The 14,706-nt window shown below is 44.8% G+C and overlaps 1 protein-coding gene across 1 annotated transcript in view; it reads left to right on the plus strand.

Moving 5' to 3' along the window:
- The first annotated feature begins 545 nt into the window (after positions 1-545).
- Positions 546-14,706, plus strand: part of LOC147901234 (uncharacterized) — a 242,280-nt gene continuing 228,119 nt past the window's right edge. Inside the window, exons 1-2 of the mRNA XM_087376453.1 lie at positions 546-718; positions 815-1,073. Of these exons, the coding sequence (XP_087232579.1) occupies positions 546-718; positions 815-1,073 (432 nt within the window). The remainder of the gene's footprint in view (positions 719-814; positions 1,074-14,706) is intronic.

A 14,706-nucleotide genomic window follows, 5' to 3' on the forward strand; every position in this document is an offset into this window, starting at 1 on the left:
TTTTAGTGCTTTAGTCAAAAGCTTAGCTTTTACATCAAACAAAATCAAGGGAGATCAAGAGCTTAGATTCATGACATGTGGCGCAAGGGGGTGTGAGAAAACCCAAACATCTCCGCAGGCTGCTTGCTGTAAAGATAAAAAAATCCATAGGTGCAACCCCTTACGACAAGCCCCTTTACCTTAGTCTATGCATAATGGCCAACCCACACGTATGGGGTTGTGCCTCCACCAATGCCACAAATAGTGCTTACCGATGAAGCTATGAGGATCTCTCATCATGGATAAAACAAAAGGGAACAAACTAGTAGAAGCAAAAAGCTATATCTTCATCTATAATGTGTGAGCTTTGTGTGTAAAGCTCAACCGATAAGGCGGCTAGTGAGAGCACACGTCCTTGGGAAGGATGTTGATGTCATTGAAGGAAAAGATGGTGTGAATGGACCCTAAAGGATCACGTGAAGAAGGTAACGGATGAAGAAGGTAACGGATGGAATTAGCGAGGGTGGCAAAGGCATGCGAATTACGTTCGTTCGTAACGAAGGGAGATGGAGGAATCGAGCCTGGAGGCGCAGCTACGACAGCGAAAGAACTCCGATGCCCAACCACGCCATAGTCAAAGCATCAACTTAGCTCGGCGACCTAGTAGACTTTCCTTGCTCAACCCCAAGGAATTTGTCGGCATTGCCATTGGAGCTGTTTCTAGGATCGCCGAATCCAGGTTTGCTTCTCTTGTTCACGATAACGTCGGCTTCGCACACCATGCGTTGGATGCCTTTTTTTTGGGCTCATCGTCGTGATATCCTCATCTGGATAGGAAAGAGATTGACCCGGAGGAAGAGCCGGATTTTACCGAAAGACATCCGCTGTGGGAAGATGAGTTGCCGCCCATACACCCTCGCCATGACCCTTTACCGGATTCGTTGGCACCAGAGGGAGCTCCTTCGATATCGGTTCTTCAAGGGGTCGTGCACCCAACACTGCCGCCAAAGAAGGAAGAAATAAGAGTCTCCGAATCTGCTTTACTGATTCGCCAAAGATGGAACGTAGCTTATTCTTTTGTCAAGAAGCAGTTGGTGAGTCGTTGTAAATTAGACGTTTTTATATGTAGTCCTCAGATTCTATACCTCTTCTCTATTTACAGACAGTTAACTCATCTTACTGGGAGTGTATGACTGGGCTAATTGGATTCACCAAGTGTCCGATTACATAAACTGCTCTTTAGCAAAATATATTTTTCTCTTTGTTGTTAAACTCCGATTAATTGCTTTATGCAAGGACTCAAGATGCTGTCAATTTCTTATCACTAGTTAACTCCTTGATTTAGGATTGCTGATGATTAAGGTCGTTTTACAGGTGGGCATATTCATTTTTTAAGAGGTTATGACACCGCTAGCTATGTATTGGTCTTTCCACAAGGGAAATATCAAATGGACCAAGTGTGTTTGCTTTTACGCAGGATCTAAAGAGTATATTCTGACTAGGATGATTTTATTTGAATTGCGAGCACGAAGGTAGGCGTTTCCCCTTTTGCAATATTTTGAACCTGGCTTAGAGAGCATCGAAAGTGAGCTTCTCACACCGTGAACAGCACGGGAAAAATCAGCAGGGAGTGCAAAGAACAAACGCCAATCCATTGTTAGCAAATCTAGGCAGGTACCCTTGCTAGACCTCCCATGCAGTGGAATAATGGAACACCAAAGGATGTATCATGAACCTAATGGGAACATTGATGTAGATCCAACTTCAATTGACTAGTGTTCACAAGAAATACTCTCAAAGACTCAGATCTGAGACTGAGAACAGCAGTAGAACAGCCAAAAGAGCTCAAACTTCATTGCTAAAAAACATGAAACCACCAAGCTCTCACAAAGATCCTACACCTGCTGCCTTCTATGCTGTATGGAGAGGTTCGTAAGTCTGTTTTGCCGCTGCTTTGTTTTCTTTTGATCTGCTGTGTCACACTAGATAGACTACAAGAGAATTCCCACTCATAAGCCAACTGACCTTTCGTCACATCTTGATGAGCAGAAGTCACTTGTTGTCGAAGTCGATCTCTACATTGGATGGCTATGCCTGGGCTCAAAGATCTCACTACTGAGTAGAAGTTGCCTCTCTCTTTCAGTTGTCAAAGTTGATCTCAAGATTGCATGGCTTGATTCACCAAGACATACACCTTCTGTCTCACCTTCCACAAGATCCCAGCTCATAGATCTCACTGGGCCTGGCTCTTAATTTCGTGACTCTGATACCAGGTTAGAGAATCTAGGCATGTATACCCTAAACACCTTCATACCTTGCTGGCCCACCCAGGGAGATCCCACTTCTGTTGTTGACAATTGTGCATGTCAAGAAACACTCACATTTGAGATTGAGAGCAATAGTAGAACAGCCACAATAGCTCAAACTTCATTGCTCAAAACATGCATTGCCTGCAGCCAATTCCTACCTTGGATGCTGTATGGAGAGCTCTAGATCTGCTCTAAGTCTGTCTTGCAATCCCTCTGGGAGCGCACTCCTATGGCTTCACTAGGCCTCCTGTAAGTGTCACCACAATGCCCCCACTGGGGCCATATACTCTGCCCCCCTTTCCACATCTGGTCGACTCGGTCGTCTTCACAGCAAGTCTATAAATTGCTGACCAAATAGCCAGTAAGCAGACTGCTGGCTGTGTGAATCACTTCACAACCCCCCTTGACATTGTGAGAATGTCTCTGATCCCCAAGCCATGTCGATGTCGTAAGAAAAGATCTGTTGACAGGGCTTTGGTGAAAATATCTGCCACATTGTCCTCAGATGGACAATAGATGAGATCAATGAAGCCATCAAAAATACAATCCCGTACATAATGATAATGATTTTCAATGTGTTTCATGCGAGCATGAAAGACAGGATTGTTGGCTATGGCAATGCAACTCTGGCTGTCACAGAAGATAGAGTTTGCTTCGCCATCTTGTGCATGATGCAAGTCATGCAAAAGCTTCCTTAACCACATTAACTCCGTAGTGGCTGAATTTGCAGCTTTGTACTCTGCTTCACTGGAGGAAAGAGAGACTCGCTCTTGCTTCTTACTGAGCCATGAGATACAGGTTGAACCCAACGAGAAGCAATAGCCAGTAGTGGACCGTCTGTCGTCAATGTCCCCTGACCAATCTGAGTCGGTGAAACCACTCAGCGCTAGATCACAATCTGAAGCATAATGCAAGCCAAGAGAGAGAGTGCCATGGACATATATGAGAACCCTCTTTCCTGCATTCCAATGTGTGATCGTGGGACAATGCATGAACTGGCTCAAAAGCCCTATGGCATAGGCAATATCAGGCCATGTGGAGCATAGATATATCAAACTGCCAACCAACTGCCTGTACAAAGTGCCATCAAACTTTTCAGCAGTATCATGCTTACTCAGCTTGAGTCCCTTTTCCAATGGAGTAGCCACAGGCTTACAGTTCTCCATTTTAAATTTCTGCAACAACCCCTTCGAATACTTTGTCTGTGACATAGAGATCCCATCATGGGTCTGCCAAAACTCAATGCCAAGACAATAATGGAATAGGCCCAAATGTGTCATGTCAAAGTTGTGACATAAAGTGGACTGCACTGCTGTAATTTGTTGCAAATCACTGCCAGTGAGTATGATGTCATCCACATATAGTACCAACATGACCAATTTTGATTTTTGCTACAGAACATACAAATTTGGCTCTGTATGAGTGTTTACCAAGCCCTGGGACAACAAAAACTGATGTATCTTGTGATACCACGCATGAGGTGCTTGCTTCAGCCCATATAGAGCCTTCCTGAGCTTGCATACCTTGTGCTCTTGTCCCTTCACCTCAAAACCTTGGGGCTGATGTACATAGACATCCTCTTTAAGATCTCCATTGAAGAAAGCGGTCTTGACATCCATCTAGTGCACTGACCAACCATAAAACGCAGCAAGAGAGATGACAGAACGAATGGTGGTCATCTTGGCCACTGGAGCAAAAGTCTCCTCATAATCTATCCCCTCCTCTTGTGCATACCCCTTGGCAACCAAACGGGCTTTGTATTTCTCAACTGTGCCATCTGAATGGTATTTCACCTTATAAATCCATTTCGTGTCAACCACATTTTTCCCAATGGGCGCATCAACCAAGTCCCATGTGGCATTCTTCTCAATGGATTTAATCTCAGCTTCCATAGCTTTCTGCCATGCCAGATTATGCTGAGCATCCTTGAAGCTCTGAGGCTCATTTTCAGCTTCGATCATTGAGGTCATCAAAGCAAAATTGACATTTTTCTGATTTTTCTGAGTGCTGGCCCTGGTGTTCCCCAAAGTAGGCTGATCCTTAGCATCTTGAATGGTCAACCTTGCCCAAGGTGGAATAGATTTCTTTCCTGTACCACTTGGGGCTGCATCAACATCTTTAGTGGCCTCACAACGTTGATAATGCCTCCAAACATGAGGCGGTCTATTCTCATTACTTGGCTGCAAATCTGAAACATTTGAGGGCCATCCTCAACATGTGGCAAGCCATCTGAACTATGAGAAGTAGAAGGGGAAGCATCAAGAGACGCCATCTCAGCATCCTCAAACTGGATGATGTCTAAAGGGGTGTCATCTTATGGTGGCGAGTCTGCACTAGCGGGATGCATGCACTCATTCTCAGCAAAGAGAACATCTCTGCTGATTATTATCTTCTAGGTAGCAGGATTGTAAAGCCTAAATCCCCTGCTTTCAGTGCTATACCCCACAAAAATGCATTTGACACTCGTCATCACGCTTTGTCCGATGTGCATCTGGAACCAAAGCATATGTCACTGAGCCAAAAACTCAAAAATGACTAACCTTTGGCTTAAAGCCATACAAAGCCTCAAATGGAGTTACACTAACCAAAGCTTTGGTAGGGCATTTGTTCTGAATATAAGTGGCTGTCACAATTGCTTCTCCCCCAAAAGCCTTTGAGACTCTCTTGAATTTCAGCATGCATCTCGTCATTTCCATGAGAGTATGATTCTTCCTCTTAGAGAGTGGATTCTGTTGTGGTGTGTAAGGGCATGTCAAGTGATGTTTAATCCCATGCTGCTTCAAAAATCCCTGGAATGCATGTGACATGTACTCTTCCCCTTTATCTGAGTTGAGTGTTCCAATTCTAGAATTGGTTTGGTTCTCAGCCATAGCTTTGAACTCCTGAAACCAATAGAACACCTCAGATTTTTCCTTTATGAGAAAAAGCCATGTAAACTTGGCGAAGTCATCTATAAAGGTCACAAAGTACCTTGCTCCTCTATGCGTGGGAATAGTCATGGAGCCACATACATCACTGTGGACTATCTGCAACACTCTGGTTGCCTTGACCCAATTCTTGCCTTGTTTACTGAATGGCAAGCGATGCAATTTGCCAAGTGCACACCCCTCACACACTTCATTTGCTGGTTGCTGTAATTTTGGCATTCCCTGAGTCATATTATTGTTGTACAAGTAGGACAATGCCCTGTGATGGACATGTCCAAACCTGGCATGCCATAAATCAGCCTGGGAAGTGTTTGCTACAGCCAGTACCTTCTGATCATAAGGCTGAGCATCAAGCTTGTATAAGCCTCTGTCATATGTGCTTGTTGCTACAACCTCATATCCTTTCTTCTTTGGATCCTTGATCTTGCATTGGTTATCTTGAAATTCAACCAACATATATTGATCATGGGCAATGTTTGAAACTGAAATCAGATTTTGCCTCAAATCTGAAACATACCAAACATCTCGGATATGCTTAACTTTCCCATTATCAAGCTGAATGGGAATGTGCCCAACTCCGATAATGTCTTGAGAAGCATCATTGGCACATGTAACTTGTCTGTCATGAACAGGTGTGATGCTCTCAAACCACTCCTGGCGAGGAGTCATGTGCTTAGTAGCACCACTGTCGATATACCATGTATCACTTGCAACAAGGGAAGCATCCCCTGATTGATTTTCGGCATTCAAATCCCCCCTGGCATCCATCTTCTCATTAAATGCAGCAAACACAAAATCTCTATCACCTTGGGCAAGATGAGCTTCACCATGTGCATCTGAAGCACGAGTTTCAGTGGGGGCAACAAAATTACTGCTAGAGCTGTCCCTTTGCCTCTTCTTTTCATTGGCAATCCTTTTCTGACACTCTGCGATGTAATGTCTTGGCTTCTTGCAATAATTGCATTCACCCTTTTTCTGATTTTTGCTTGAACTGCTTGCATTCCCCTCCTTGGGCTGAGTTGTATGGCTGTGTTTTGGCTTAAACTTTTTTTGAAATTTGCTCTTTCCACCCATGGCAAGTGCTTGCTCACCCTGATGAGAGGCTTTGGCAAAATTTGAGCATCTCTCCTCTTCCTGCAACAAAAGCCCAACTAACTCATCGAACGAGAGTGGGGCTGCCCTGAGAACAATGGTCAATGAAGTGACGAATATGCCATATGAGGGCGCTAAGCTATTGAGAGTAATAGAGACGAGCTTCTTGTCTTCTATTTTCTCATCAATACTTGCAAGCTGATCACATAGATCAGTGATCCTGGCAATATGATCAGTGATGGCTTGGCCTTCTTGCATCTCAAGATCCTTGAGCTGATTTGTCAAGGCAATTGCCCTTGCCTCATTCTTAACATGATACATGTTTGCCAATTTTTCCCATGCTGCCTTTGCATCCTTGCACGACTTGATAGTCGTCATAATGTGCCTCTTCACATTTGTGGCAATCAAAAACATGGGCACTGTGTGGGAGAGGAGAGCACATACAAAGGGGTAAGGAGACACCAAAATGTGGTGGAGCAAAAGCTACTCCAGCTTATTCCTCTATCATATAACATGGGCACTGTACAAGTGGGTGGGCACATTGCCCTTTACCCCAACAACCTCCCACTTAAAGGCAGTGTGCCTTTAAGGGAGTATAGTATACATATAATACAATCAGCCATAGGCTGAAAAACAAGATGACCAGACCGTCATCCTATGCCCATCGGCACTTTACAATGTGCAAAGTGCATAGAGGATAAGCTGCTAGCAGACATCAGGTTTGCAGGATAGAAAATGACAAGCTGTAGATGCCTGTCAACCAAGATCTCATGCCAAATCTCACTGGGAGAGTGAACTCTCACCACCACGTGCTCTTGTGCTAAGTCCATAGCACCCGAATTGTTACTGTGCAAAGAAAATGTCTCTGTACCACCTGTGACCATAAGCACATGCCCTACAATAGACCTCTGCCGGTCTACCCAACCTGCATCACCTGCATGGTGCACTCGCGATCCACTACATTAGAGCATTGTAGCACGCATGCTTCTCACACCAGCAGCCTTTGGCCTCCAATAACACCTCCGGAAGGATAGGAACCCCTCCCCTCAGACAGTTTATGGCGATCATGGTGGGACACTGCTGGTGTTGAGTAGCAAGAGGGACGTGGAGTTCAAGGGTCCTAGAGGAGAGAGTTCTTATGCCAAGTAGTTCTGATACCCTTGAGGAGTGAGTGAGAGAACTAGGAGGTACTGAAGGAGAGTGGAGAGGAGACTTCCGACCGACCAAACTCGATACAAAAAGCATTACGTGAGATGGAAGCTCACAAAGTCCTCAGAAAGAGCACAAAGTGAACCTATTGGAGCTGTAGCCAGAGCAAGTAACTTCATCGAGACTCTCATCGATTTGGACCAACCAGATTGGTGGTGGTCACAGATCCCGACTCCGGAGAAGAAGTACAAAGCAGTGAGAGGGTGAAAGAGGAAAGTACTAAGGACGAGGGCTCCTCAGACGCACATCAAGGTCAAGACAGCCCCTCATCTCTTGTTGCAACGATGTCTTCATCAGCAGCCACTACAGCCACTTCAATGGGAGTAGTACCCCCTTCAGCGCCGGACTTGACATCCAATGGTCACGCTGCCATTTCGTCTGCCATGCATAACTATGGTCCTTCGAGTCTAGTTTCTACATACATGATGTGCGTGGGTTCACCTTTTGCTCCGGTCATGCCCCTACTGTTGTCATTATCTCTACCCTTCCGTACTGCTTCTTAGCCATCCTACATGCCTTCAACCCCTTCCTTCTCCTTCCCAATTGCCTCCGCATCCCCATTGACCCCCATGTTCCCCATGTCTTCACCATCTACTTTCGCAACGGTAGTGCTTGCAGCGTATGCAGTACTGTCTATTTCCACTATGGCTACATCAGTAGTAATTGCACCAATGTGGTCTCCTTCGCAAGGTGTTGTCTCATCAGCCACTCCACCACATGTCTCCATAGTACCCACAGAGTACTGCTCCATCGGGAGGCCCTTTTGCTCTTCCTTTTGCCTCAACTTCTGGGGCGAGTGCAGTGGTTTTCAGTCCTGGAGAAAAAGCCATACTTCTTGGGTTACTCAACAAAGTCCATGTGAAGACTCAGAAGTTCAAAGGTCACCTACATGAGGATGCAGAAGCTCATGTGAGGAAATTTCTCACAGCATGCAAAGCCAAGGGTGTGGAGAATGAGCATGCCTTTCTACACATCTTTCCTTTGTCATTGGAGGATGCAACCAATGTATGGTATAGCCAATTTCCGACTGACTATTTTCAAACTTGGATAGCTCTAGGGAGGAGTTTCTCTAAGATGTACACAAGGATCAGAGTCTTGGCGGCGAAGATTTATGTGCCACCTAATGATGCTGTCATGAAGGGGTGGTTTTTGAAAGCATTACCACCTACCATTGCTATAAGGCTGGTTGACAAACTCCCTTCCTAAAGGAAGCTGTCAAGATGGAACGGTCTTAGTTAAGTTTTGCCTCATCAACGACTACGACCACCCAGCTCCCAAGAGAGGAAGGATCATCCGCATGGCAGAAACTCAAGAAAGAGTTAGAAGAAATCAAATAAGGTCTGAAGGATAGGACACCGGAGACCTCAATACCAATCAGTTTGACAAGTGTCCCCCCACCAAGGTCATTCTCCCCCTCCAAGGTATATAGTACGCCTAGGAATAGACCACCCTTGCTTGCTCCTGATAGTGATTCAGAGACAAACTCGAAGGGCACACATCCATTAAGGTCTACCACTAACTCCGGAAGTGCCTCATTTTCGGGTGATCACTCTATGCCTTTGAGGTATCAAGAGGTGGTAAAGAGTGTCACAAGAGATCTTCAATCTAGTTCTGAAAATAAAGGTTGCACACCTCAATTTCTTGTCCCGCAAGTCCAGAGCTGTGAGGTTTGCAACTGAAGTGACAACCTTCGGACAACACAGGGAGAATGAGGCACAAGTAGGTCCTTTCACTTTTTCCCAAACCGCACTCAACAAAGAAAGGGAGATGGGGATAAGACCTAGTTGTGCCTCGGAAAAGGGAAAAGCGGTGATGGAAGAGACACCGCCGGAGACAATGACTCACAATTCAGACGTACATCCGCATCCTCGCGTAAGCTTTGACCCTCAGCCAGAAGCTAGGAGAATGAGGTCGCACAAGGCTAATACTAGTGTCCAGCACTACTTGTTTGAAGATCTTATGAGTTTCAAACCCAACATCACTCTACGGTAACTTTGTCTGTTGTACCCCCAAATCAAGCATCAGACCATTACACTTCTCAACCGCCTCCTAGGAGGTCGACATAAGGGATCTACTCCGAGTGAGCCAACACCAGAGACATTACCGACTCAGCATGGGTCTACATCAGACTTCCGCTCCGCCTACGCTGCCCTCACTTGTGAACAAAGTCCCAAGCTCACCGTGGATATTCATGGAGTGGAGCTGAAGGACGTCTTCCTTGATGGTGGGGCAGCAGTGAACATTATGCCGAAAGGTACACTCCAAAAATTGGGTTTGAAGTTGACAAGTGATGTTCACTTTCAAGTACACATGGCTGATCAATGCAGAGTGAAACCAATGGGCGCCAGTCAAAGGTGTTCACATGAAGATTGGCAGAGTAACTTTTCTCTCCAATTTTGTTGTCCTTGATATGATCGAAAATGAACAAACTTACCCTCTACTTCTTGGTCGGCCATGGTTGCGGTCTGCAAAGGCCATTCAGGATTGGTCAGTTGATGAAGTTCGCTTGCCTCTGGGATCCACATCCCTCAAAACCCATGGGTGGTGACCAACGAGGAGACAACTCTGGAAGGATTCGAAAGTTTGACCTACTTGTTGGATCAGGCTGATCAAGAAGACAAGGAAGATGTCATTTTGGATTGGATGGGAGCCTTGGGCTCCTTAGCCGTCAACATGGTGGAACTAAGCCAACAAGAAGATCCCGAACAACACCTTAGCACTTCAAATTGAGTATCGAAAGTCCATCAAGAACCATATGCACGGGGTCTAGCTGAACTAGTTTACGAAAGGATGCCTTTTGGTCGTTGCAATAGTCCACATATGTATCAGAGAATGGTAGGGTACTAGAGTGGACACCAATGATCGTACCGAGGACAATGATGGTACTGCAGTGAACAGTGATGGTTGTCCTGGTGGTAGTGCAGTGAACACTGGCATTGATACAGTGGCCAACATGGAGGACATTGGTCAAAATGATGCTGATGTTACTATAACATACAATGATGGATCTACTGTATATGATGCCTGTATTGCACAACCCACCAGTGGTACTCCCGTGTACAATGATGGTACTACGGAGTACAACCATGGTACTGCTGAGTACAATGATGGTCATACAGAAGACAGTAACACTAGTGGTGATGGTGATTTATAAGAAAGTGACACAGACATTGCTGAACTTGAGGAGAATCAACACCAAGAGCTTGAGGTCTTGGGGAGATGAGGATGTCACCACAATGTAAATATCCTAAGTCAAAGTACAGATGACCATTTATTTGATCATAATTGAAGAGTTTTATATGTGTTAATTATGGTCAAAGAGTTCTTTTAATGGTCAAAGAATTGACTACGGTCAAAGATACTTGACTCTGGTCAAGTAAAACTGACCTCGGTCAAGGAGACTTGGTTTATTACCAAGAGGGTTAACTACGGTTAACCAGAGAACTACAGAGCTGACTACGGTCAGAGAGTGTTGACTTTGGTCAACGAGACTTGGCATGCGCCAAGAGGGTTAACCATGGTTGACCAAGATGTGCCAACTTCGGTTGGAGAGTTGTGCCAACTTCGGTTGGAGAGACAAGAGATGGAAAATCTCAGAAAGGATCCAAGGGCTCAGCATTTGTTTCAAGCAGAAGCTATGCCTAATGTAGCATATGACGTGCCAATGCCAGAGGCACACTCTCGTGTATAGCCAGAGAAAGAGAGATCTCATAGGGGACGGTCTCATTGCAGGAAGAGATCGAGGCATCATCACCGATCTCCTAGTCCATCACCGTCTACCTCGAGTTCGACTTCTGTATCTTCTTCTTTATCAGATAAACCATCCAGGAAAAGAAGGAAACACAAGAAGTCCAGGAAGAGTAAGTCTTTCAGAGAGACCAAGGAATTCAAAGAGGGAGGTAAATCTGTCAAGTTTATGACCTACAATGGACAGTATGGTCATACAGACAAAGCATTGCAGTTCATCTGGCAGTTTGATGCTGCATTTGGTACAGAAAAGTTTTCAGAATCCTCCAAGTTAAGAATGGTCAGTTTGCACTTGACAGCAACAGCTAGTGCATGGTGGAGTGCACAGATGGGTCAGCCCCAAAGAAGTGGAAGGACTTCAAGAAAGCCTTCTACCAGCAGTTTATGCCTAAACAGTTTAGAGACCATGTTCTTCAAGATTGGGACAGTTTGCATATGGATGCAGGAGATACAGTGGATGTGTACAACCAAAAGTTTTGGGATGCTTATTTGCAGGTTGCACCTTTCAAAAAGATCTCCAAAGAAACCCAAATGAGAAAGTACAGAGCAGGTCTCAATACAAGAATCTAAGCAGTAGTAGTGAATGCTTTGGGGGCAAAGAACATTCAAGACCTTATGCATTCAGCTTCAGTAGCTAGTCTTGTGCCGTTACAAGATCCATCCACGGTACTATCCTTGCATGCAGGACGTGCTGAAAGAAAGAAAACTGAATTTTCAAAATCAGAAAAGAAAGAGTATCCCAAGGTTGAAAAGAAAGGGTTTCAACCTCAGAAGCCGAGGGGTACTCAGTTTTCAAAGTCATATAAAGGCAAATCTCCATTCACCCCTGAACAGATAGCTGAATTCCGTAGAGATGGGAAATGCTTCAAGTGCGGCAAAGAGGGGCATGTGGCTGCCCAGTGCCCAGAAAAGCCTTCAACTTCGAAGGGAAAAGAGGCAGAGAAGCCACGGGGACCGCAAAAGCCAATGGCAGGAGGAATTCCTGACATACTGGGTCCTGTTTCAAACCCAGAAGAATGAGAATTGCTGCTATCATGGGGCAAAGTCAGAGACCAGCAAGCGCTAATTTTATTTGATCCAGGGGCTACTGATAATTTCATATGAGAAGACCTAGCCCTGAGGCTGGAAATAAAGACGGAGGAGTTGGGCAGGGCTTTGGATGCCGATCAGATGTTCTGTGGGAATCCTGTGCCAGTCACTCCCTTGATAGGGAAGCTCTGTCTTCATGTACAGAGTTATGTGGATCAGGAAGACTTCTTCATTTCTCCACTGAAACATCATGAAGTGGTCTTGGGAATGCCTTGGTTTCATCGCAAGGCAGTGAAGTTGACTCTTCCTGAAAGAGTGCTGGAGTTTGTGCATAGGGGGAAAAACCAGCGTTTAGTTACCAGGATAAAGGGGAGACTATCCCCATTGTATCTAATGTTACATGTGGTAAAGCAATAAAGTCTGCAATTTCCGCGTACATGGTTTTTGTAAAAGAAAAAGAGAATGATATGCATGCTGAAATGAATGATGCAGACAAAGATAAGTTTCAGTTTCTTGTAAACTTTAAAGATTGCTTTTCTGATGCTTTGCCAGGGGAGTTACCCCCAGAGAGACCAGAAGATCATCAGATAGAGTTAATGCTTGGTAGCGAGCCACCCAATAGGCCCCCATATAGAGTTAGTGCAACTCAGCGAGAAGAGATTATGGCTCAGGTACAGGACTTGCTGTCCAAAGGGTTGATTCAGCCCAGCTTTGTCTCCTTTTTGTTCCCCTGTACTGCTAGTACAGAAGAAAGATGGTTCATTCCATATGTGCGTCGATTTCCGCGCACTGAACAAAATGACCATCAAGAATAGATTCCCTATTCCGCGCATTAATGATGTGCTAGATCAGTTAAATGGAGCTTCAGTTTTCAGCAAGATAGACTTAAAGAGTGGCTATCACCAAGTGAGGATACAGCCTCAGGATGTGCACAAGACAACGTTCCGCACTACATTCGGGTTGTATGAATACTTAGTGATGCCTTTTGGGTTGACAAATGCTCCAGCCACATTCAATAGAATGATGGATCGCATCTTCCGAAAGTACAGGCATTTCACGGGTACTTTCTTTGATGATATCCTAGTCTTTTCAAAGACAGAAGAAGAGCACAAGGAACATCTTGCTATAGTGTTTCAAGAGCTGAGAAATCATCGGCTCTATGCAAACAGCAAGAAAAGTGAATTCTTCTTGGAAGAAATCCATTATCTGGGGCATATAATATCCAAGAATGGGATACAGATGGATCCAGCAAAGATCCGTGCCATTCAAGAATGGCCAAAGCTGAAAACTGTGCATGAAGTTTGAAGTTTCCTAGGCCTGTGTTCTTACTACAGAAGGTTTATCAGGCATTTTGCTGATATCGCAGCTCCATTACATGACCTTACTAAGAAAAATGCAGCCTTCACATGGGGAATATCACAGAAGAAAGCATTCAATACACTCAAGGAGAAGTTGACTACAGAGCCTATTCTTGTAGTCCCGGATCTTTATCAACCTTTTGATGTTGATTGCGATGCTTGTGGAGAGTGTGTTGGGGCTGCATTATATCAGAATTGACATGTAGTAGCCTATGAGAGCCGAAGATTGCGTGATGCAGAAAGATATCTGGGAATCTATGAGAAAGAGTTATTGGCTGTAATTCATGCCATCCATACATGGAAGCACTATCTTTTGGGTGCACATTTTACTGTTAAAACAGATCACCAAAGTCTGAGATACTTTTTGACTCAGACCAAGCTTTCCGAGAAGCATATGAAATGGGCAAACATGCTGTCAATGTATCATTTTCAGATTGTCCATACCCCAGGAATTCGGAACAGAGTAGCAGATGCTTTGTCCCGAAGACCCCAGATCAATAATGTGACTATTGCTTATCATCAGGACCTAGAAGGCATGAGGGAGCAATATGCTAGTGATGCAGATTTTGGTGAGATTTTACAGCAAATGCAAGAGGGGCAATCCACCAGTCACTATTCCGTGAAAGATGGGTATCTAATGAAAGATGATTGCCTATGCATCACCCAGGAGATGAGGAAAAAGATTTTGGAGGAATGCCATGCACCTCCCTATGCTGGACACAAAGGAATTACAGCAACAACTCTAGCACTAGAGAGGTATTTCTTTTGGCTAGGGATGCGGAAAGATATACATCAGTTTGTTACTGAATGCCTTACGTGTCAGAAAGTGAAGTATGATAGACGGAAGGCACGTGGCCTACTTATGCCTCATCCCGTACCTCAGGCACCATGGGAAAGTATTACAATGGACTTTATTTTTGATTTGCCAAGATCCGAGTCAGGGAATGATGGGATTTGGACTATCATTGATAGATTCAGCAAGCAAGCTCATTTCATTCCGGTTCGCAAAACCATAAAGGCAGATCATATGGCTAAGCTTTTCATGGCACAGATCTT

Source organism: Dipteris shenzhenensis, chromosome 6 (assembly GCF_047967505.1).
Source record: "Dipteris shenzhenensis isolate YYH24624 ecotype China chromosome 6, Dip_SZ_1.0, whole genome shotgun sequence".
NCBI classification, from domain to species: domain Eukaryota; kingdom Viridiplantae; phylum Streptophyta; class Polypodiopsida; order Gleicheniales; family Dipteridaceae; genus Dipteris; species Dipteris shenzhenensis.